Below are 21,407 nucleotides of genomic sequence, written 5' to 3' on the forward strand. Positions count from 1 at the left end.
AACAAAGATGACATCGATTGTCTACGAGGCATGGTAAACTACCTAGCCCGGTATCTCCCGAATCTCTCTGACGTAATGCAACCTCTGAATGAGTTGTCACGCAAAAACGTTGCCTGGAACTGGGATGCTAACCATGACGAGGCATTCAGAAAGCTGAAACAGTTGCTGACAGAAGCACCAGTGCTGACGTACTACAACCAGGCAAAAGAATTGGTCATACACACGGATGCCAGTGCACTTGGCCTAGGTGCAGTGATGATGCAGGGAGGCAGACCGATAGCTTATGCCAGCAGAGCTCCGAAGGATGCTGAGTTTCGGTACTCGGTGATCGAGAAAGATGTTCGCAATAGTCTTCGCACTCGAGAAGTGGAACCAGTTCACATTTGGTCGGGAAGTCACAGTTTACTCAGACCACAAGCCTCTGGAGAGCATCATCAAAAAGCCATGGTGTCAGAGTGGTTCAACTGTCCACATCACTCTGAAGAACAGAAGGGACTAGGACAAGGATTAATCCACGCAAGAAACAGGCCAGACCGTTTCATTTGATACGAGTGGAGAATGCATGGAGCTACGTGTACATTAGCATGCAGTACAGTAGCAAAGCAACAGTGTATTGAGATGTACTAACCCAACGTGTCTGTGACATTGCATTGAATGTGCATGACTGTATTGTGTGTCCAATGACCTGCATCGGCACTGTTAGCAGAGGGAACAAAAAGTTCAAGAGGTCAAATGACCAGACTGCACAGTGTATGTAGCTGCAGGTATTGAGAACGCATATGGTGCATGCAAAATACGAACCCAGTGAAAGTGTTGAGTAATTGAGCATACTTGTTGAAAAGATACAGTTTTATGCTAATAGTTTACATTGTTCATGTGAGTGAATGATCAGAGAGTGAACATGGCAAATTTAACCCAACCAGCACCGCTAAATTTGAGTGGTAATCTGTCTGAGAATTGGAAGAGATTTAAGCAAAGATTCACTCTGTACAATGTTGCTTGTGGAATGTCAAGGAAAGATGATAAAGCACAAACATCAATGTTGTTGCATGTGATAGGTGATGCTGCCCTCGATATTTACAATATATTCACATTTGCTGAGGGTGATGAGATGAAATTGGAGAAAGTGTTTGAACAGTTTAAGAAATATTGCACTCCCAAGAAGAATGTCACATATGAGAGGCATAAATTCTTTGCCAGATCTCAGGGTGTGAGTGAGAACATTGATCAGTATGTCACAGAACTGAGAAATCGTGCACAATCGTGTGAATTCGGAGAGTTGACTGATGGTTTGATCAGAGATCAGATAATTTGTGGAATCACAGATGGTGGTTTGCGTGAGCGTTTGCTCAGAGAGGATGATTTGACACTTCAAAAGGCATTGCAAATTTGTTGTGCTGCTGAAATTACCAGAGCTCAGGCACAAGAGCTTGGTTCAAAGGTAGCTGTGTCAGTCCCTGTTGATGCTTTGAACAAAAAGGCAGTCAATCCCACTAAAAAATCAGAAACTCCAAGGTGGAAACAAAAACAAAGTCAAGGTCAGAATTCCAAGGCTTGTGGCAGGTGTGGCAATCGACATGCCATGAATGCATGCCCTGCACAAGGAAAGGTGTGTAAAAAAATGCGGGAAAATGAATCACATTGCAAAGTGTTGCAAAAGTTGTGGAGGTGGACCACGATGGTAATACCTATAGACGGAACAGAGAGCATCTGAGGGCCAGCAGGAGAACCACCTGGTCCAGAGGACCCTGTGCTGGTTACCATTAAACCAGAGACAGACTCTCGACCAGTGGAAGTGTTTCCTGTGATGATGCCGGTTCCAGCCCCAGTTCCAGTCCCGGTTCAAGCTTGGTTCCTGTCCCGGTTCCTGCTCCAGTTCCCGCCCCGATTCCAGCCATGGTTCCAGCAATAGGTCTAGGGTTGCAACACCTACCCGTTCTGGAGACCAGCCCCGTTCCCGCAATAACCAGGGTGACATCACATCCGAGGTGTCCAAGCCACAGATCTGCAGTCTGTTTGGACTTTCGCAAAATGTGCTATTTGTTGGACTGACAATATTTACCTGGACTTTAAACTGTGAACACAACACAAATTAAAATGGACTCACAGTGAACGAACCGCATTATTGCAAACAATACTTCTCAGTGTTTCATGCATACATTTATGTGACTGGTCTAGTACATTATAAAGGTCATGTAAACATTATTGGTGATTCATTTTGGAATCTCTGTTTTATCATTGGTTGATATTGACCACCCAAAAGTATGTCCTTCATTCAAACTCCAAAAAGGGGAGGATGTGACAATATGCTGTTTATGTGACCAAGCTAAATGCCTGATCTATAATGTTCCTGTTGAGAGAGGGCGACAAACAGAATGCTCTCACATGCAGCTAATAAACACACAAACTGGTCAAGCTGGACCCTGAAAATAAACTTTTCTACAATGTTGGTTCTGTTAACTCCCTGACTCCTTATCATATACCAAAGATGTAACAAATGTAACAGCACAAGAGGTTCATACATGCAGTTAGTCATTACATGAGAGAAAGTAGATACTCTGGTACTGCAATATTTTAGGAAGTACTGTAATAGCTGTCCGATACAAATATGCTGTGTTTACTCACCTCAGATAGTGTGGACATGACTTTAAAAATGTTTGTAACTAGGCTTGTAGTGTATGTGTTTCATAATCAACAGGCTAGAAACTCCTCTTCCCTTAATCCTCTCCTTCTGTTGTGTTATGACCAGTACTGTTATACTCTATATTACATTGTAGTACTGTAATAGCTGTCAATGAACATAAATACTCACAGTCACCTAGGAGCATGTGGACATACAACTTCAATGATGTTTGAAACAAGTCCAATGTTGTACATGTTTCCAAGACAACGAGCATGACCACTACGTTGTCTTCTCTTGCCTGGCCTCTTCCGTGAATTCTTTATCTCTGTGGTTTTCTGTCTGTTGGAGTGGGCACTACACGATTCCTGTGAGTGGACGCGGGCAGAGGTGCGAGACCGCTTGTATCTCTCGTTGGTGGTCTGGTTGCTCAGGGCCAGGTAGAGGTGATAGGCGGTGAAGGCTGCGATCAGTACGGACAGCAGCGCCAGAGATACCATGATGAAGATGGGCATGGGTCTCTCCATGAAGAGGTGCTGTTTCGAAAGTGGGAAGAGGTCATGCTTCAATGACAGCTTGCAACAGATAATCAACCTTTGAAAACTGTTGATTATGGTCATGATTCTTAGCTGGATCATGATATAAAAAAGCTGCATCCAGCATTACGCTTTAAATTAAAACACAGAAATCAATCAATTCTATTTATCTGTCTATCTAGCTCTCTATCTATCTACCTATCTATCTAACTAACTATGTATGTATGTATGTATGTATCTATCTATCTACTCAAAGCAACAATTTATAAACTGATTAAATCCTAGATTTAATGGACACACTTTTATACATTAAATAAATGGAGAAAAATGAAAGCTTTCCAATGAGTCATGGCTCATCTTTTTTTTTTTTTTTTACAAATTTTCTACAGAGTTCTCTTTTAAAATCTTGGTATATTGAGTATGTGTTGCTCTCAAATGAATTTAACACTCACTGTTGCCCAAGTGAATGCAGAAACTAGTGGATTATGAAAACACAAATTCAAGAACTGAGGGTGGGTGGGCTGCATCATGGATGGTTATCTTTGGTGGGTTTGGCAAAACTGAGTACTAAAGTAACAAAACTGTATGGGCTATGTGACACTGAGCTAAATTGTAAGCCAGATTTTGAGCAAATTTTGATCAATAGGGTATTGCATTCTTGAATATGGACTCTTAAGAAAATTAAACCAAAGGACTAACAGAATGACATTGCTGCACCATGATCTTTTTTTGTGTGTGTGTTTGTTTGTCCATATTATTCTGATCATATTATACCTATTGCATTCAAGATATTGCAATGTCTCATAGACTGGATGCGTGTACATGACATGCAATATGGTTGTCATACAGTCGACTTTGCAAACGTCACATAATTGCCCAATTTGAAGATCTTTTTAAGTCCTCTTCTCTTTATATTCTATTGATTTTAATCCCTCTTAAGTCAAATTTTTTTGAAGTCGAAGCTATTTCTTCAGACCAAATAGATTCGACTTAGGCAAGGTTGACTGCATATGCAAATGGGGTTATGGTTACAGTCTCATCTTCAAAGAAATACATTTCTGCTAGATTCAGAACATCAGTGCAGGTTCCAGTGACTTCATAGCTTTAGGACTCGTTAGGCTGCATTGACTCGACAGGAGACTAATATTATATTCATACCTGGACTGCAACCTGCCAGGTGACAGGCCTAAGATTTCCGTCAGGACCAACGTAGCTGGCTCTGAGTAGACCACTGGTCTCGGCAAACAACCTCAGAGTTGAGGCGATGCTGTACGACACGAAGCTTGTGCCAAGGGTGAGGGACAGAAGGAGGAGCAAGAAATAGCGGACGTTGAGTCCACCAATGCAGTTATTGAGCCAGGTGCAGTGGTGGTCAAAACGATAGACACAGCGATCGCAGGTAACTTGAAGAGAAAACATGAGAAAAGAATATATGTCATAATTTTTTTTTAACCAAATTTTAGGTTATCCAGCAAAAGAATACTTGGTACAATGTATGAAACTTTTCATAACAAAAAAAAAAAAAAAAAAACAACCCACAAACAAAACAAAAACAGATTCTCAACAATATTCAGCATTTAGAATGACAGCGCCTTACCTACTTCATTATGTTACTGCAAACACAAGTTTAAGGAATTTGCCAACAGTCAGCTACCGATATACTACCTAGCATATCATGATTATGACATTTACAACTTTATAATGAGTTTAAGTATGAAGATTGATTTCTTGTGTATATAGATTGAGACACATATATGCATATCATATAAAAAAATCATGAAACAGTTCACTCATTTCAATCAGAATATATCAATTAAACAATTATCTAAAACAAAGGACGTTCTTCAGCTGTGGGTTCAAAAACCTTTCCAGATTTTGCTATCCCATGAGAGGTGTTTGCACCACACTTAGACCTCGCATAATCTATGCAGTGTAATGCTTACTTATAATACTAGTAAAATCTAATTTTGCTTCACATAATTACTGTCACAAATGTTAAAGAGGAAGGGGAATGTACACATTGATGTCCATGACATGAGTAGATTTACATGATTAGATTTACAGATTGATATGATTAGATTTATATATTTACATCATGGCTGCAAAGGAATTCAAAAATTGTTTGATGAAGGGTTTTGTCGTGGCTCACCACAGTGCTTAGATCTGGCAGGCTTTGGAATCCCACATGTCCAGCATTCCTTTCCCGCGAGATAAAGCTCCTCATCAAACTCGTAGACATCTCCAAAGCGGTACAAAGTGGTCTTGCTTATGACGCCTGGATCGGTCCCGCAGCAGAAGAGGTAAAGCCAGAGACACCAGACAAACCAGGTGTAGGTTCCTAGGATGACCAGGGGCGGCGCCCCCACCATCGTGGCAACGGGTAAGACCTCCGTGGTGTAGTAGTAGGCCACAAGAAGGAGAATGATGACGTAGACGTACTTGAAGACTGGGTTTCTGAGAAACGTATGGGACAAGTGATTGCAATGAGGAATAGAAAAGGTACCAAGCATTAGGAATAACTTGCTAGAATTCACATGTGCAAAAATCAAGACTTCTCAGAGCAGTAATCACCACCACTGTGTAATGTGGGTTTCACAAAGATCTTTATGTTATGATTTGTGTGTGAATTTGCTTCTCTTATCCATCACATTTTTCAGGTGTTAAAACAGTTTGTGCCTAAAAACGCAAATATAGTATAACTACTATTAAATCCCTCAAGTTCCTTGAAATCGCTTTGAAGGCAGCAGATTAGGCCTATTATCACAGCCCATGTGGAATCATGAAGATCAAACTGCCATTTTGTTTAAACAACACTTGATCCCCCCACAAAGAATTATAATAATGGCAACAAAGACACTATACACATTTCTACAATTTTTGCTTGTTAAAGTTATGAATATCATGCAACAATGCAGGCAAAACTAGAAATGTCGCTTTGGCGACTGGTATGCCTCCGCCATAATGCATGATTTTCCCAATAGGTCTAGATAGTACATGTGGACAATGTGTGATTACATTTTCACAAAATTGGCAAAATATTGAAATGACAAGTTTGTCACAAAGGTGTTGAATGTTCACCTTCCTTGACCTAGGTTCAATTGGATGAATAGGAGAGCATGTATCTAGGGATTTAAGGACTTAAACTCGACTTTGGCCCATTCATACATTTAGGCGTTGAGTAATTTTCAAGGTACAGGTGTGGAGAAAAAGTGCAATTTCTGAATTGAATAGTAAATTGTTACCATTTTCATCTCGCCCTTGACCCAAAAAATTCATAAGATAATCACTTTCAGGTAGAACATGCATAATATGTACTAAGTTTCAAGATAACTTGAGCCACTTCCGAGATATGGAGGAAAAAGTTAGTTCAGCACTTTCACTTGATCTTTGACCTTTTGACCCTTGAGGCAAAAAAAGAAGAAAAAAAAAACTTTCCAGAGAATTTCGATTAGGTTACACATGTATGCATACACCAAGTGTAAAAAAAAAAAATAAATAACCCTGCTGGCATTGCATGATAGGAGGGAAATAGTAAAATTTTGAAGTGTTGCACTTGACCTTTGACCCCATGAACCCTACATTCTCTAGATAATCACTTCCAGTCAGTATATGTATATACTATGTTTCATGAAGATACTTTGAACAATTTTCCAAGGTATGGAGAAAAAAAAAGAAGTTTTAATATTTTTACTTGACCTTTTGACCTTTGACCTTTGACCTCATGACCCAAACTTTCACCAGAGAATCTTAATTGGGTAATACATGTATACACTAAGTTTCAAGAAAATATCTTCAGGCATTCAATAGATATGGTGGAAATAGTGAAATTTTATGTATTTGACCCTGACCTTTCGACCTTTGACCTTTGACCTCATGACCCAAACTTTCACCAGAGAATCTTAATTGGGTAATACATGTATACACTAAGTTTCAAGAAAATATCTTCAGGCATTCAATAGATATGGTGGAAATAGTGAAATTTTATGTATTTGACCTTGACCTTTTGACCTTTGACCTTGAGCATGTGCGCCCAAAAGTTGATAGGCACAACTTCACCCCCTAATACACATACATGCCAAGTTTCATTAGGATACCTCAACAGGTTTTGATAGTTACCTTGTCCACAAAATTCATTACGGACGGACGGAAGGACGGACGGACGGACGGACGGACGGACGGACGGAAGGACGGACGGACGGACGGACGGACGGAAGGACGGACGGACGGACAACCCGAAAACATAATGCCTCCGGCACCACTTCGTGGCGGAGGCATAAAAAAAATTATAGTTCCAGCTGAAATTCACATTGATAAAATGATGGAAACATGAAAGAAAGCATTTTTTTTTCCCTCTCCCATAATCAAGTCTTACAAGTGATGGATTTTTCCCACAGCGGATGCCTACTGCAGATTCTGACACTACCAATAAAGTCTACAGTTGTTTAAATCTGCAAACTGTAGTATCCTGAAGTTGTCTTACCTCTTGTACAGGAGATACTCGAGTCCATTATTCATTCCATCTTGAACAGATTGGGGTAGTAGCAGACACAACCTTGTCACTATCTGCATTCACAGAAAGAAAGGGTGAAGAGATAGTGAGAGATGGCATTGAGAGATGTAAATATATGCAATACAAAACCCATATAATTTTGATTTAAAGAAAAAAATATAATAAAATGATACACCACTTGAAACCACATAATTGTTCTGAGAAAACAAAAACAAAACAAAAAACCAAAACCTTACAAAGCACAAGATATTAAAAACAAGCATGCAAAACATTCCAGTGAAGATACAGATGCCAACAGCGACAACTGCTCTGGTCGTATTTTCTCCAAAGACTTTGGGTTAGGGTTATGATTAGGGTTGTGATAGGAGTTTACGTTTACACATAGTTTGATGTAAGGATTTAACATGGTTCCGGTTATGTTTCTGGGTAGGTTTAATAATCAGCTTAGTGTGTAGATAATAACAATAACTGACAGTGCATATATAGCGCATAACACAAAGCGATAATGTCCCTATGCGCTCAAAAAAAAAATGAAAAGATTATACAAAAACATACAATTCCACTTACAGTGATGGTATCGAGCTTCATGTTTGCTTATACTGTAAACAAATGCATTTTCAAGGCAGACTTAAATCTACTTATATCAGTAATTTGTCTTAATTTCTGATTTTTAATTAATTTCTGAGGTAAATATTTCATGGGAGCAAATGTCATGTATAACCAATGCCAACATCCACATATCAGAATCACAGAGATTCTTGAGAGCTACACAGGAGATAGGCCTACTTATGTGTCAGATGCATCTCAATAGGTGAAAATATTTCAAAATCAGGGAGGCTTTCATATTCTTATGTCGAGAAAAGACAGTTTCTGCTTTGCTTTGTTTTGTTTTGTCTTGGTTTTCTTTTTCCAGAATCAGGGAGACTTGGCAGCTTGAAGCTAAAATTTGAAAGTAAAGCCATGATGCATGTTCTTTGACTTGTCCTAACTTTTCATGTATGAAATAGTCAAAAGAATATTTCTGGCATATACCTGAATGGAACCTCTTCTAATGCTTCCAATGACTCCATTACGATGAAAATCGGTATCGCCAAGCAACAGAATGTAAGAAGCCACACCAAATGTTACTCCATATGTAATCATTAGAGTCAAGAAATCCATTTTGAAGACAGTTGCTTTCTTTCAGTGTCATAACTTCTCTTCAGTCCAACATAGCTGCAGAGTGATGACACAGATGCCTGTAAGCTAGCAGATAATATCATTATGTTCAAATCGAGTAAGGTAATGCACACTTGTAAATGTTTTTTTTTTTTTTCTGTCATATGAGACATTGTACACAAGGGTAGAAAATGGTATTTTTTTAATTTCCCTGTAGCTGCTTGCTTTCATTTGCTTTGTAAGTTATAATGCTACTGTACGGTATAAATGCCATCGATTATCTTACCATATACTCACATATTTGAATCATTTATAAAGCACATATACACACACAAAGAAAGCCATATTAACCGCACATTCTTCATCTCCTTGTGTGGTCTGCCAGCTAGTCAACTCTAAAAACAGAATGATTACAAATCTCTACACTTTTCTGTGAAATAATATCTTGCATATGATATAGTTGCATGTAAACCAGGGAGGTGGAATTCCACCTCCCTGATGTAAACTTAGCATTATGTGTATTATGCATCATTGTATATTATATAGCAAGTTTAGGACCAATATGCCTCCGTGCCGAAATTCGACCATACGCTATTAAAGTCAAAAGAGGTTTCTGTGACTGAGTCTTTGTACTTGGTCAAATTTGGATGGCATTTATATGGTTGATTACAGTTTTTTCTAGACATCCATTTGAACTTTTCTAGGGTGGTCCACATGGCAAAACCAAAATGATTAATTTCTAAGAATAAACACCATTCACTTATTCTGGCAGGACTTCAGTAGTCATGGTAGTCTTGTGTCTTTCACAGTTCAGTTTCACTGAAGAAAGCTGTTTGAAAAGTTTATTAACTGATAAAAAGGGTTAAAGTTATTTAACTAGAGGCAGAGCTTCTATACTCTAGAATAGAACCTTAAAAAATATGGCCAAATTGTGATATCAGTCCCCTCTCATTCTGCGTGTGCATCTATACTATGTGCAAAGTCAGTGGAGGTTGAAAGACGTCCCCGTCTATGAGGAAATGAATGGCGGTGAATGGAGCGGGGACCTATTTTGCGATAAAGCCAAAAATATTAACTTGTGCCGTGGCAATTCAACATCCTTGCTAGGCCAACACTTGCACCTACACAAACAGTCACAATCTGCGCTTATCTGCAGTTGATAAACTGGAATAATACATCCAGATATCCAGATTATGTTTGTCACAATATACTTCTTTTTCTACTTCTTCCTACGGTGCTTCTCATCATTATCAAACTACAAAGCCTGTTCAGCAACTGGATGAGGGTTTTTCTTTGTGGTGACAGTGGATACCATTTGTGCAATACTAAAATAAACTAGAAATGTCGCTATGGCGACTGGTATGGCTCCGCCATAATGCATGGTTCTCCAAATAGGTCTACATTTGTATAGCACAATGTCTTGACAATGTGTGATGACAGTTTCACATAACTGGCAAAATATTAAAATGACAGGTTTGTCACAAATGCATTAAATGTTCACTTTCCTTGAACTAGGTTTAATTGGATGATAAGAGTGTAGGCAGGGCTCCACACTAACTTTTATTTTTGGTGGCCCAAAGGTAAACATCCGACCTTTTTTGGTGGCCCGATCAGGCCACCAAATTCTTCATTTCTGAAATTTTGGTGGCCCGACGTGCGTTTTTGGTGGTCCCGAGCCACCGTTTTTGGTGGTCCCGGGACACCGTTAGTGTCGAGACCTGGTGTAGGTATTTGGGGATTTGAGGATTTGTACCGAACTTTTGACCCTTTTATAAGTTTAACTTATGAGCTTATAAACTTTGACCTTTTGGCAAGAAACTTCCAAGAGAATCTGAGATTGGGTAATACATGCATACACTAAGTTTCAAGAAAAAATGCTGCGGGCATTGCATAGATATAAAGAGAGAAATAACATTTTGATGAGTTGACCTTGACCTTGACCATTGACCCCTGCCCTTTGACCCATGACCCCTAAATTCCATACATGATCACTGCCATGCAGTCAGTAGGACCTAGGTTTACCTACATGCATATTCCATATATAGGGCCTACCAAGTTCCATGAAGATACCTTAAAATATTTGTGAGATATGGAGAAAAAAGTGAAATTTTAAAATTTTCACTTGACCTTTGACCCTTGACTTCATGACCCAAAACTCTCTGGGGAATCTTTATTTGGTAGTTCATGTATACACCAAGTTTCAAGAAACTCCAGACATTGCATAGATGCATTTGACCTTGACCTTTTGACCTTTGACCTTGAGCATGTGCGCCCAAAAGTTGATAGGCACAACCAAAGAGGTTCTATATAGAGTAAGCGCTCACCATTCAGTGCGTACAAATGAAAACGGGGCCAATTGAACAGTGGCGCGCGCGCACGAAAGAGGTCGACAACCAGAAGCCTGAACCCGGAAGTGCCTATAGTAATACACGTAAAGTACAGCTTCGAAGATGGGGTTGGGTTGGAAAAATCATTCTAATTTTAAGGAAAATCAATGTTTGTCCATATGCCTCCGGATTTTATAAGAGAGATACATTCTCAACACAGTATACGTGTTTTGATGAAAAAAGGACTTGTTCTGATGTGTCAAATATGTGCCTTAACATGAAGCCAAAATTGCCAAACAGGCATTTCATTCATTCATACTACATAATAAAGATTGCAGAAAGGTAAAGTGTATACTCTTTGGTATGGGAGTACTGATTTCACATAATATATGTCACTTAGAAACATCAGACACACATACAACACACACTCCCACACACACCCACACAAAACACACACACTCACAACACACACCGGTGCGCACACACACGTACACACCAAACCACATTTTTTTCAAATTCCCACACACACACACAACACACACATACACAAACACTTTTTTGTTTTTCAATTTCAACACACACACAAACACACACACACAATGCGTATGTGTGTGTTTGTTGTGGGTGTGCGTGGAAGTGTGTGTTGTATGTGTGTCTGATGTTTCTAAGTGACATATATTATGTGAAATCAGTACTCCCATACCAAAGAGTATACACTTTACCTTTCTGCAATCTTTATACGTAGTATGAATGCATGAATGCCTGTTTGGCAATTTTGGCTTCATGTTAAGGCACATATTTGACACGTTTTTCATCAAAACACGTATAGACATGACATACTGTGTTGAGAATGTATCTCTCTTATAAAATCCGGAGGCATATGGACAAATATTGATTTTCCTTAAAATTAGAATGATTTTGCCAACCCAACCCCACCTTCGAAGCTGTACTTTACGTGTATTACTATAGGCACTTCCGGGTTCAGTCTTCTGGGAGTCGACCTCTTTGCTAATGGCGGCGGGTCGTTCAATTGGCCCCACTTCTATATGCGAGCGCGCGCTCTTTTCTATAGAACCTCTTTGGGCACAACTTAGTTTCGCCCACTCATACATAAACATGCCAAGTTTCATTATGATATTGATACCTCAAGTCTTCTATGCCCCAACGTTTTTTTTTTAGATACGCTGCGCGCCGACCACTGGCGCTGTCCACGAAATTGAGGACGGACGGAAGGACGGACGGACAACCCGAAAACATAATGCCTCCGGCAACACTTCGTGGCAGAGGCATAAAAATCGTGATTAACATATGGACAGTGATTGCATGCAGAGTAGGTCACGTAGTAGGTGTTCATGTTCTAAGCCTATATTATTATGGCTATGCAGCATGCATGGCATGGATAGATGGAAATTGCATTGGTATGTTCATCACTTACACAAATACTAATAGGTGGGACAAGTACTTAAGGGCCATATATCGTCTGTTCTCGCAAATAAGAGCAAACTCTCTCCCGTCGATCTTCTCATTCATGTGGCTAGATCCGAACTCCTTTCACGAAAAACCTCGTTTAAACACACGAATTTCACGTCACACGTAATCATGAATTTACTTAGAGCGACTGAATTGTCTCAAATTACTCTAAAGAAAAAATATGTTCGCTTGATCATTCCATTTAAAGTTTACCTTCCAACACGACAGTCATCACGGCCGGCTACGGCCACTTTTCATTCATCTGCGATCCGATTGAGACACGCATCGCGCAAATTTACCATGGCCATTGCCGGCCAGTGCAGTGGGAAAGCGCGGCTTCCGCATACAAAGCGATCCGTTCACGATACGACACGACAAAATAATAGTGAGATGCTGCACTCGTTTTGCATTGGCTTTATCATGTCACGTGACAAAGGCCGGTCCAAATTTTTTATTGCTAGAGACGCCATCTACTGAGTAACGGCAGTAGACCTACTCGTACTACGCACGTATCAAGTGATTTGCCAAGTGATTTGCATTGTGAACAAGCGTATTGCAGCTGGTGGCGATTTTGGTGTAGATGCTCTTCCCTGAACTTTTCGTACACGTAATACGCCAGTCAGCTTCACAGTGCAGTGTGAGGTTGAGCTATGCTGAGATGTAGGACAGGGGAAGATGCATGATGAACAGATGAAGGAATTTAAATTCGCCATGCACATGTTTTCAAAGTAGACTTTTGGAAGTATGTAGAATCGGAATACCCGGATAGTTTCATCTGCTGTCACAAACAGGTGAGTTAACGTACTTTTGATTTTGGGAGATGAGTTAAACATATTTACTTTAGCCTACCAACAATATTTCAGCGACTTGGCTTCACTAACGTTAATTATTTTGCATGCGCATGTCCGATGAGGGCGATGTCGGGTAAAAATTAAATTTTGATGATCAAGCTATTCGTTTTAATTGTCTAACTTGTTAAGTATTTAAATGAGGCATTCAACATGTAATTCAAATGTTAAATGTATAACGTTAGATTCTAAGAAATGTTTTTAATCCAAAAAAAAAAAAAAAATCTTAATTCATCACGGAGTGGACTTGTGTAACGTTAGTAGGCCCTGTGGCTGTGCCGCTGTGGGCTGTAACAGTCAGTGCAGTGCCAGTGCCTCTCATCCATCTCACATCTGATATAAAATTAAAAGGCACAAATGGTCGCAAGTTCACACTGTGATTTTTTGTTAGATCCACTGCTTATATCAGATGTGAGATGGATGAGAAGTAACGTTAGGGATTCTAAGTACAAAAAGAGGAGGCCTCATCATGATCACTGCGGGGAAGGAGCCTCTTGTCTTGAGTACCCTAACACGTAGACACTAGAATGAACTAACGTTAAGGTTGGAGAAATTGGAAGATCTAAACCAAGCCGCTCATGAGCGATGAGGGGGAGAGTGCCTTGTTCGATGGGAGTCCCCCTCATGAGCGGATTTCCTGGACTGTCACTCACTGCGCTTGTTTTAGCTGCGTAGCTGACACATCGAACACTGCGATCCCGATATCGTGTGCCTTTGGCTTTGGCTTTAAACTTGCTCTCCACTGCAGGATTATCGCGCTTTGCATGTAAATGTGTAATGTTACATCACAGAAATTTGTCGTGATCAGGCGCAAAATGTGAGAATGTTGGCAGTATTAAAGTCTGTGATAAGATAGCCTCCATTTTATTTTTAATCTGAACGTCTTGGCTAGCCACAACACTACCACTGGCCACTGTTACAGTTACATGAATATTTTTATGCCTCTGTCATCCATCCTGACCCTATCACAAATTGCCCAAACCACCCACACGGGCGAGGCTTACGCTTTGTGTGTGATACACAGCGCTGTTGCTGTACACAAGTGCGTGCTTCACACGGCGTCTGGGCCCCATTTCATAAAGTGAAAGATGTTACAATATTGTTAGGATAGCATAGCTGGAATGGCAACTTCCGATAGCAACAGCCAATCAGGAAGCTGGATTCTTGTCGTTACCATGACAATTGCAATCCCAGCAAGAGTTGCTATCAATTTTCCATAATAATACCACTGAAGAAGACCTCTTAAAGGGAAAGTAAACCCAAACAGCAATGTGGATTGAGTGAAAGCAGTAATATTAATAGAGCACATCAGTGAAAATTTGAGGAAAATCGGGCAATCGATGCAAAAGTTATGAATTTTTAAAGTTTTGGTGTTGCAACTGCTGGGTAAGGAGACTACTAGAGGTTATGACGTATGAGTGGACTACAATATAAAGAAAATAAAAAGGGAATTCAATGAAAATTCATTTTTCATGAAAATTACATATTCCATCAACTTGATACTGACATATGTTAGGGGTAGCACTTATTTCCCCTGCTTTCTGAAAGCGGTTAGTCAAGAACTCTTTCATTTTGCTAGAAAAGTGAATTTTTGTGGAATTCCTTTTATATTTCCTTTATATTGTGGTCCTCTCATACGTCATAACCTCTAGTAGTCTCCTCATCCAGCGGTTCCAACACCAAAACTTTAAAAATTCATAACTTTTGCATCGATTGCCCGATTTTCCTCAAACTTTCACTGATGTGTTCTACTAATGTTACTGCTTTCACTCAATCCACATTGCTCTTTGGGTTTGTCTTCCCTTTAAGAACACTTTTCCTCCTCAGGGACACAGGGTGCAGTTTAGTTTTTTCAAAGCATGTCAATACGTCATGCTCAAAGCAGATCGATTCAAAGATGTCTACTACTAGTAACATTTACAATGTGGTACAATTTCCATTTCATGCTAAGGCCTTGGGGGTGAATTACAGATGGAGCTTCTTGTGTCTGATCGTTCAATGTTCAGCAAAGAGATCAAGTCTTGAAACAGGGAAATCCAGTCAAAATATAAGTTAGTCTGATAAAAAAGTAAAATCTTACGAGTTCAATGCTAAAAATTTGATTAAAATCAGGTGAAAAATAAGGAAGTTATGACATTTTGAAGTTTTGCTAATTTCTGCAAAACACTTCGACAGTGGATATGAATATATGCCACTGAGTGAGCTAACCATGTCATACCCTCACAATTTTTCATATGATTGATCATGTACAAAAAATGATGAAAATTCAATGTTTCTGTCATTTAAGTCTGAAAACATGATGCTATTCCTGGTTGAATAACTTCAGAATAGTGATCAGTTAGATACTATGTATACAAGGATTTGAGCCTCGGGCATACAAAATTTGTAATTTGTAATTTGTAATTTGTAATTTTGCGTTTGAATGAAAACATGGAAATTTCCAAATTTTATATTGTACAAGCTATAATAAGTTGTGAGGGAATGACATGCTCACTTTGCCATTTGCATGTATTCATATTGACTGTTCAAGAACTGTTTACCCCCAAAATACAACTGTACACTGTAGCAAAACTTCAAAATGTCATAACTTCCTAATTTTTCATCTGATTTCGATCAAAATTATACTGTTGAGCTCATAATATTTTACTCTTTCTTATCAGACTAACTTGTATTCGGACTTAACTTCCCCTGTAACCCATTGAGGACGGACTGATTTTGCTACAACACGCATTTCCCATCTATAGACACTTGCCCGAGTATGTACATGTACTCGGACTCGTCCTCAACGGGTTAAGAAACACTCTTCACATTTTTGTTTGGGCTGAGTGAAAGGAGTGTGACCTGTAAAAGTACAAACCCAATGTATTTCTTTTTAATAATGTCCTGCTCAAGGGCGACACATTTGAAGATAAAATTCAGAGAGACAACAGTGAAAAACTAGAGTTAAAGGACAAGTTCACCTTCATAAACATAAGGATTGAGAGAATGCAGTGAATATTAGTAGAAAACATAAGTGAAAGTTTAAGGGAATTTGGACAATCGATACAAAAGTTATGAATTTTAAAAAATTTTGTGTTGGAACCACTGGATGAGGAGACTACTAAGGCTCGTGATGTCACATGAGTACAACAGAATAAAGAAAATGTAAAGAAAATTCAACATATTTTCACTTTTTTCGCATAATAAAAGAGCGCTTGACTCTTTCTACAGGCAATGGGAATACTATTACCCATAACTGTCAGTAATGAGTCAAGGGAATGTGTACTTTTTTAAAAGATGAAATTTTGTGAAATTCTCTTTATATTTTCCTTATATTGTTGTACGCACATGACATCATACACTGCAATAGTCTTCTCATCCAGCGGTGACTGCACAAAAACTTCAAAAATTCGTAACTTTTGAACGGATTGTCCGATTTTCCTCAAACTTTCAGTGATGTGTTCTACTAATATTGCTACATTCTCTCAATCCTTATAAATGAAGGTGAACTTGTCCTTTAAGCGCTCTGAGAGCGCAGACCTCTGCCAAGCAGCTAATTTCCACCAATTATCTTGTTCTTCCATTTAGATCAGTGATTTCCACCCATATGTTGCATGCTGAAAATCGTCCACTTTCACAATATACTCTAAGCCTTTTGTTATGTCATCAAATTCTAGCTCCGCGGCGCCCCTCGCCCTAGCAGAAACTAGAGCGCGCACTGTAGTGCGCATATATGAAAACCTAAAAAATGCACAGCTTGAACTCTAAGTTTATTGACCCTATATGTACTGTACCTGCCAAAATATCAAAAATCCTTCATAAAATCCATAAAAATGTCCAGATCACTACCAAAATTTAATGGTGCATATCTGTTACTTGTATCATTTTCAACCTTTCCTGTAACTTTCATCCAAATCTGTTCACAACGTATTTTTGAGAATGTTTTTGCACACAGACAAACAAACCAGCAAACAAACCAACGGTAATGAAAACATAACCTCCTCCCTTGGCGGAGGTAAAAATTGTGTAAAATTAGCAAATTAACTTTGTGGTTCAGATTAGCTTTTAATCTAGATGCACTGAGGAGGGACTGCAAACTGTACTTAAATTGTCTACAACTGTTTCAAGTAAATTGAAGTCATTCACCTAGGTTGAATGCGACAACAGGGAACAAAGCGCAAACACAAGTACCAAGTGTTGTTCATTTGTCCTACAGGAGAAAGTACAAAATTTGTTGTGTGTCTCCTCACGTAATGTGATGCGCCAAGCCAGGGGGTCAAATGAGCCTGATCTCAATCCTGACCTTGGCAACCCGGGGTCATGGCTGCTGAAACGGGACACCTGACAACACCTGACAACAGCTCTTGGGTTGGGGGGGGGGGGGGGGGGTGGGGGGGGAGAGGAATCTCATGATATTGTTTTTACTAACCTGTGTCTGCCAATCTTTAGGGCTCCTCAAGGAGGGATATGTGTGACAATAAATCAGGAACCAGGTGGTTCTGGAAATTCGCTTCTGAAAATACATGTATGTGCTTGGTCTTACCAATGTGTTTGATATATCTCATTCCGTTTGGATTAAGGATGTGGTCCGAGCAGCCTGGCAAGTTGTCAACAAACTTTGTATGCAAAACAACCACAACAAAAAATGTTGAAACTTGAGCAGTTGTAACGGAGTACTGTATTCTCTGAACCAATTTTCTTTGTTTTGTTTTGTTTGTTTGTTTGATTTTTTCAACTTACAAAATTACTATTGTTACATGCAATTTGTGGTATAAAAAGTTTGACTATATCCAATTTAGGAGCCTTCTTTATTGCAGTCACTAGCAAAATAGGCTATTGATGGTTGCTCATTTGGATTCCAGTTTTCTGCAGTGTATTATCCTCCGTTTGTTGTTGGTTTTGTTTTGCAGTACATTAAAGTTGAGACTGTTCTTGTAGAGTCTGCAGCCACAAATTTTATGCTGTTTGCAATATCACTCCCTGAAAATGATGTTTGAATGGATGAAACAGAGATAATATTGAGCAGTCTGATGAAGCAATTTGTGATTAGTAAATCTTGTAAAATAAAGTGCTCATACATTTAGGAATATCATGCCCATATGGTAGTCAAAACAGCCTTTACAATTGCCATATTTCCTGGGCAGTGGGTTATCTGGTAAACTAGAAAATATGACAATGACTACCGTTGGTTCACATTATACTTATTATTGTACAGTATTCAACCTCCTCGGACTTCATTTTTAGAACTTTTGTACAAGTTTGTACAATGTAGGTGGTACAACATTACAGGGTTTGAATTGTGAACATTCAGGGCAACATCACTGTTGTTTCCAGGCAAATTCATTGGAGTATAACATTAAACAAGAATTCCTAGAAAGGGTATGAAGATTTTGTCTTGATGGTAATTTTTTAGAGGGCATTAAAGCAATTGCAGGGGCATCCAAGTCCAAAGCCTTGAATTGATTTTAGATACCGACAACAGTATAGAGGTCTTGTACACCCACAGTTAAATGTGTGATGATCGTAATGAAACGTTTTGTTTACATCTCTTTGTACAACAGAAAATCATATGGCCGGCAGTCAACATGCCCGGCCGATCAACCTCTTCGAGAGTATCTCGGTCGGTGCGGTCCTCGCGACCGTCCACCGGATCCTCCAAACGGCCACACAAGCCGGCCGCCGCTCCCCATGCCTGTTAACAACAAAAACTGGCCAACGTCATTCGGATTTACCATTGGTGGCGATGCGCCCACATACATTCTCTCCGTGGAACCAAACAGCCATGCCTATGCTGCGGGCCTTCAGCCCGGCGATCAACTCGTGGAACTCAACAACCAGAGCGTGCTGCATTGGGATCGGATGCCATCAGAACTTTGGCGCGACGATGCCCGGAGGTGCCTCCCAGCATTGTGCCTCGTATCGTGTGTGGAAGACATGTGAACTCTACCGCGACAGGCAGGGCCGGTTTGGACTGACCCTCATCGGGGCAGGACCGGTCTACATAGAGATTGTTGAACATGGAAGCCCTGCCATGCACAACGGACTCAAGGCGGGTGACATGGTGTTAGAAATCAACGGGCTGCCCATCAAGCATTCCGATGATGCCAAGTTGTTTGTGACAGGGGCAGCAAAACTCAAGCTCGTCATCATACCTGGGGCTGGACATCAGTCTGTGAAGAAAATTGCTGAAAGATTTGAGGCCCATGCTCAGGACAGGAAAAATAAAGCAGAAGGATTCTTCAGGAAAGGTAAAAATAACAGCTTTTCCCCCTCCCCCCCACCATTGATATTCATGACCTTCATTTTCAAACCATTTAATACACTATGTAGAATGTTTCCCAAAGTAATATTGCAGGTTTTGGTGTAGGCCTAGTCAGCTGCATTGTACAGTAGCTTGTGCAAACAAACCTAGTTTGCTGTCACAAAACTGTATAAGCCTACAGTAAGTTCTTTGCTTCATTGTTGTTTGCTGCTGAAAATTATGCTTTTTTATCTGAACCATATTCATGTTACCATCCTATATACATTACTCGTGTGTACACTAAAAGAAGAGTCAACGTTTTAATATACCTATTGTAGTGTATTAAAGGTCCAGTTTACCTTTGGGAGCTGTGATTTCAAAAATGTGCAAGATATCACATTTGATGCATATAGTGTTGGTCTGTTGTATCACAAATCATCCAACCGTATAAATTTTCGCAGTAAATTCTAAATTATTCAGTGTTTTTCTCAATAAACCCTAACTGTAGACGGTTTAGTCTGGAAACGTTTTTATTATAACTGTTGTTCACAGTTTGTGTATTTAACAACACTTAACATCGATTATACAGATTCAAATTTTTACTGTGGTTGTTTCTATCCCTAACTCACATTTTAGAACCATTTAAAGCACTAGTGCAGGTTTTTGTTTCATCTGCAAATGGTAAATTATGCCTTTAAGTGTTTCAGGTATTTACATTGTGATAGAACATACAACCACAACTGAGGACAAAATATAGTTTGCAGTGTATGTTATCTGTGTGTAGGGCCTACACTATTTCGTCGCCGGTCACACGAACCGACGAATCCCTCAGATTTGCGTAAGAATGACAATTCGAGAAAATCGCGTTTGAAGTTACACCATTTTTGACGTATGGTTGCTACACTTTCATGTCTATAATTTCCAATTATTTTTGTAGTACATCAGACTTCAATTTTGCTCTAACTTGTGATGTTTTTATCGAATTGTATTGTTAACAAATAAGCGGGAAATCGTCAAAGAGCTGCATGCATGTATTTTTCGGTCTGCAAAGAACGTTGTCATTTTCCCAGTGTGTCCATATGTACATGTACATTGAGCGTTGTCATTGTCAACACATGTATTACATAGTACGCGCACTGTGCGCGCGGTCATGAACTGTTGAATCTCAAAAACTACACGCAAGTCAATGCGCACTGATTCGTCGGTTCGGTGACCGCGCGTACTAGTACGCGCGGTCACCGAACCGTCGAATCGCCTGATTGTTTAACACACGTGTCTATGGGGAAAACAAATAATTTTCACAAATGGAATTACATACTTCTACAAAAGTGATAACTACGTAAAAATTACACTGAATTACACACTGAGAATTTCAGAATATGTAGTATGGAATATCTACTATCGAAATGATTGAAAATCTCAAAATCGAAAATTTGATCCCAAATTGAGTGATTCGTCGGTTCGTGTGACCGGCGACGATTTTGTGACTCAGACTGTACTTCATTCCATGCTTTGAAAGTTTTTGACAGTGAATTCCTTTTGCCGATTCTCTTTATAATCACGTCTGGTAGAAACTTTCGTTGTGTTGTGCAGTAGAACAGATTACTGTGCTAATGTTATACAATGTACAATGTAATATGTTTTTGTCATTGTCATCATCATCAATACTTTGTCATCATTGGTAGAATTAAGTTTCTGGATCTGAGGATTGCATCCAT

At 39.5% G+C, this 21,407-nt stretch overlaps 2 protein-coding genes across 2 annotated transcripts in view; one reads left to right on the plus strand and one right to left on the minus strand.

The window, feature by feature from the left end:
- Window positions 1–1,636: 1,636 nt before the first annotated feature.
- On the minus strand, window positions 1,637–8,839 carry LOC140231833 (palmitoyltransferase ZDHHC4-like). Its single transcript, XM_072311984.1, has 6 exons — window positions 8,699–8,839; window positions 7,637–7,719; window positions 5,306–5,610; window positions 4,315–4,559; window positions 2,839–3,156; window positions 1,637–2,074 (listed from the first exon to the last, which is right to left on the minus strand). The coding sequence occupies exons 1-6, from the start codon at window positions 8,825–8,827 to the stop codon at window positions 1,637–1,639; spliced, it is 1,518 nt and encodes a 505-aa protein (XP_072168085.1). The 5' UTR covers window positions 8,828–8,839.
- A 10,194-nt stretch (window positions 8,840–19,033) lies between these two features.
- Window positions 19,034–21,407, plus strand: part of LOC140231858 (delphilin-like) — a 48,711-nt gene continuing 46,337 nt past the window's right edge. Inside the window, 4 exon segments of the mRNA XM_072312009.1 lie at window positions 19,034–19,120; window positions 19,122–19,296; window positions 19,299–19,373; window positions 19,376–19,696. Coding sequence (XP_072168110.1) covers window positions 19,034–19,120; window positions 19,122–19,296; window positions 19,299–19,373; window positions 19,376–19,696 — 658 coding nt within the window.

The sequence above is a fragment of the Diadema setosum genome, chromosome 8, assembly GCF_964275005.1.
Source record: "Diadema setosum chromosome 8, eeDiaSeto1, whole genome shotgun sequence".
Classification (NCBI taxonomy): domain Eukaryota; kingdom Metazoa; phylum Echinodermata; class Echinoidea; order Diadematoida; family Diadematidae; genus Diadema; species Diadema setosum.

Excerpts from the sequence above, each read along its gene's own strand:
- LOC140231833 (XM_072311984.1), bottom strand. The coding sequence starts at position 8,827 with ATGGATTTCTTGACTCTAATGATTACATATGGAGTAACATTTGGTGTG. Across the intron at positions 7,720-8,698 it reads TTAGAAGAGGTTCCATTCAG|ATAGTGACAAGGTTGTGTCT; the intron begins GTATATGCCAGA and ends CTGTGAATGCAG. Across the intron at positions 5,611-7,636 it reads GAGTATCTCCTGTACAAGAG|AAACCCAGTCTTCAAGTACG; the intron begins GTAAGACAACTT and ends TACGTTTCTCAG.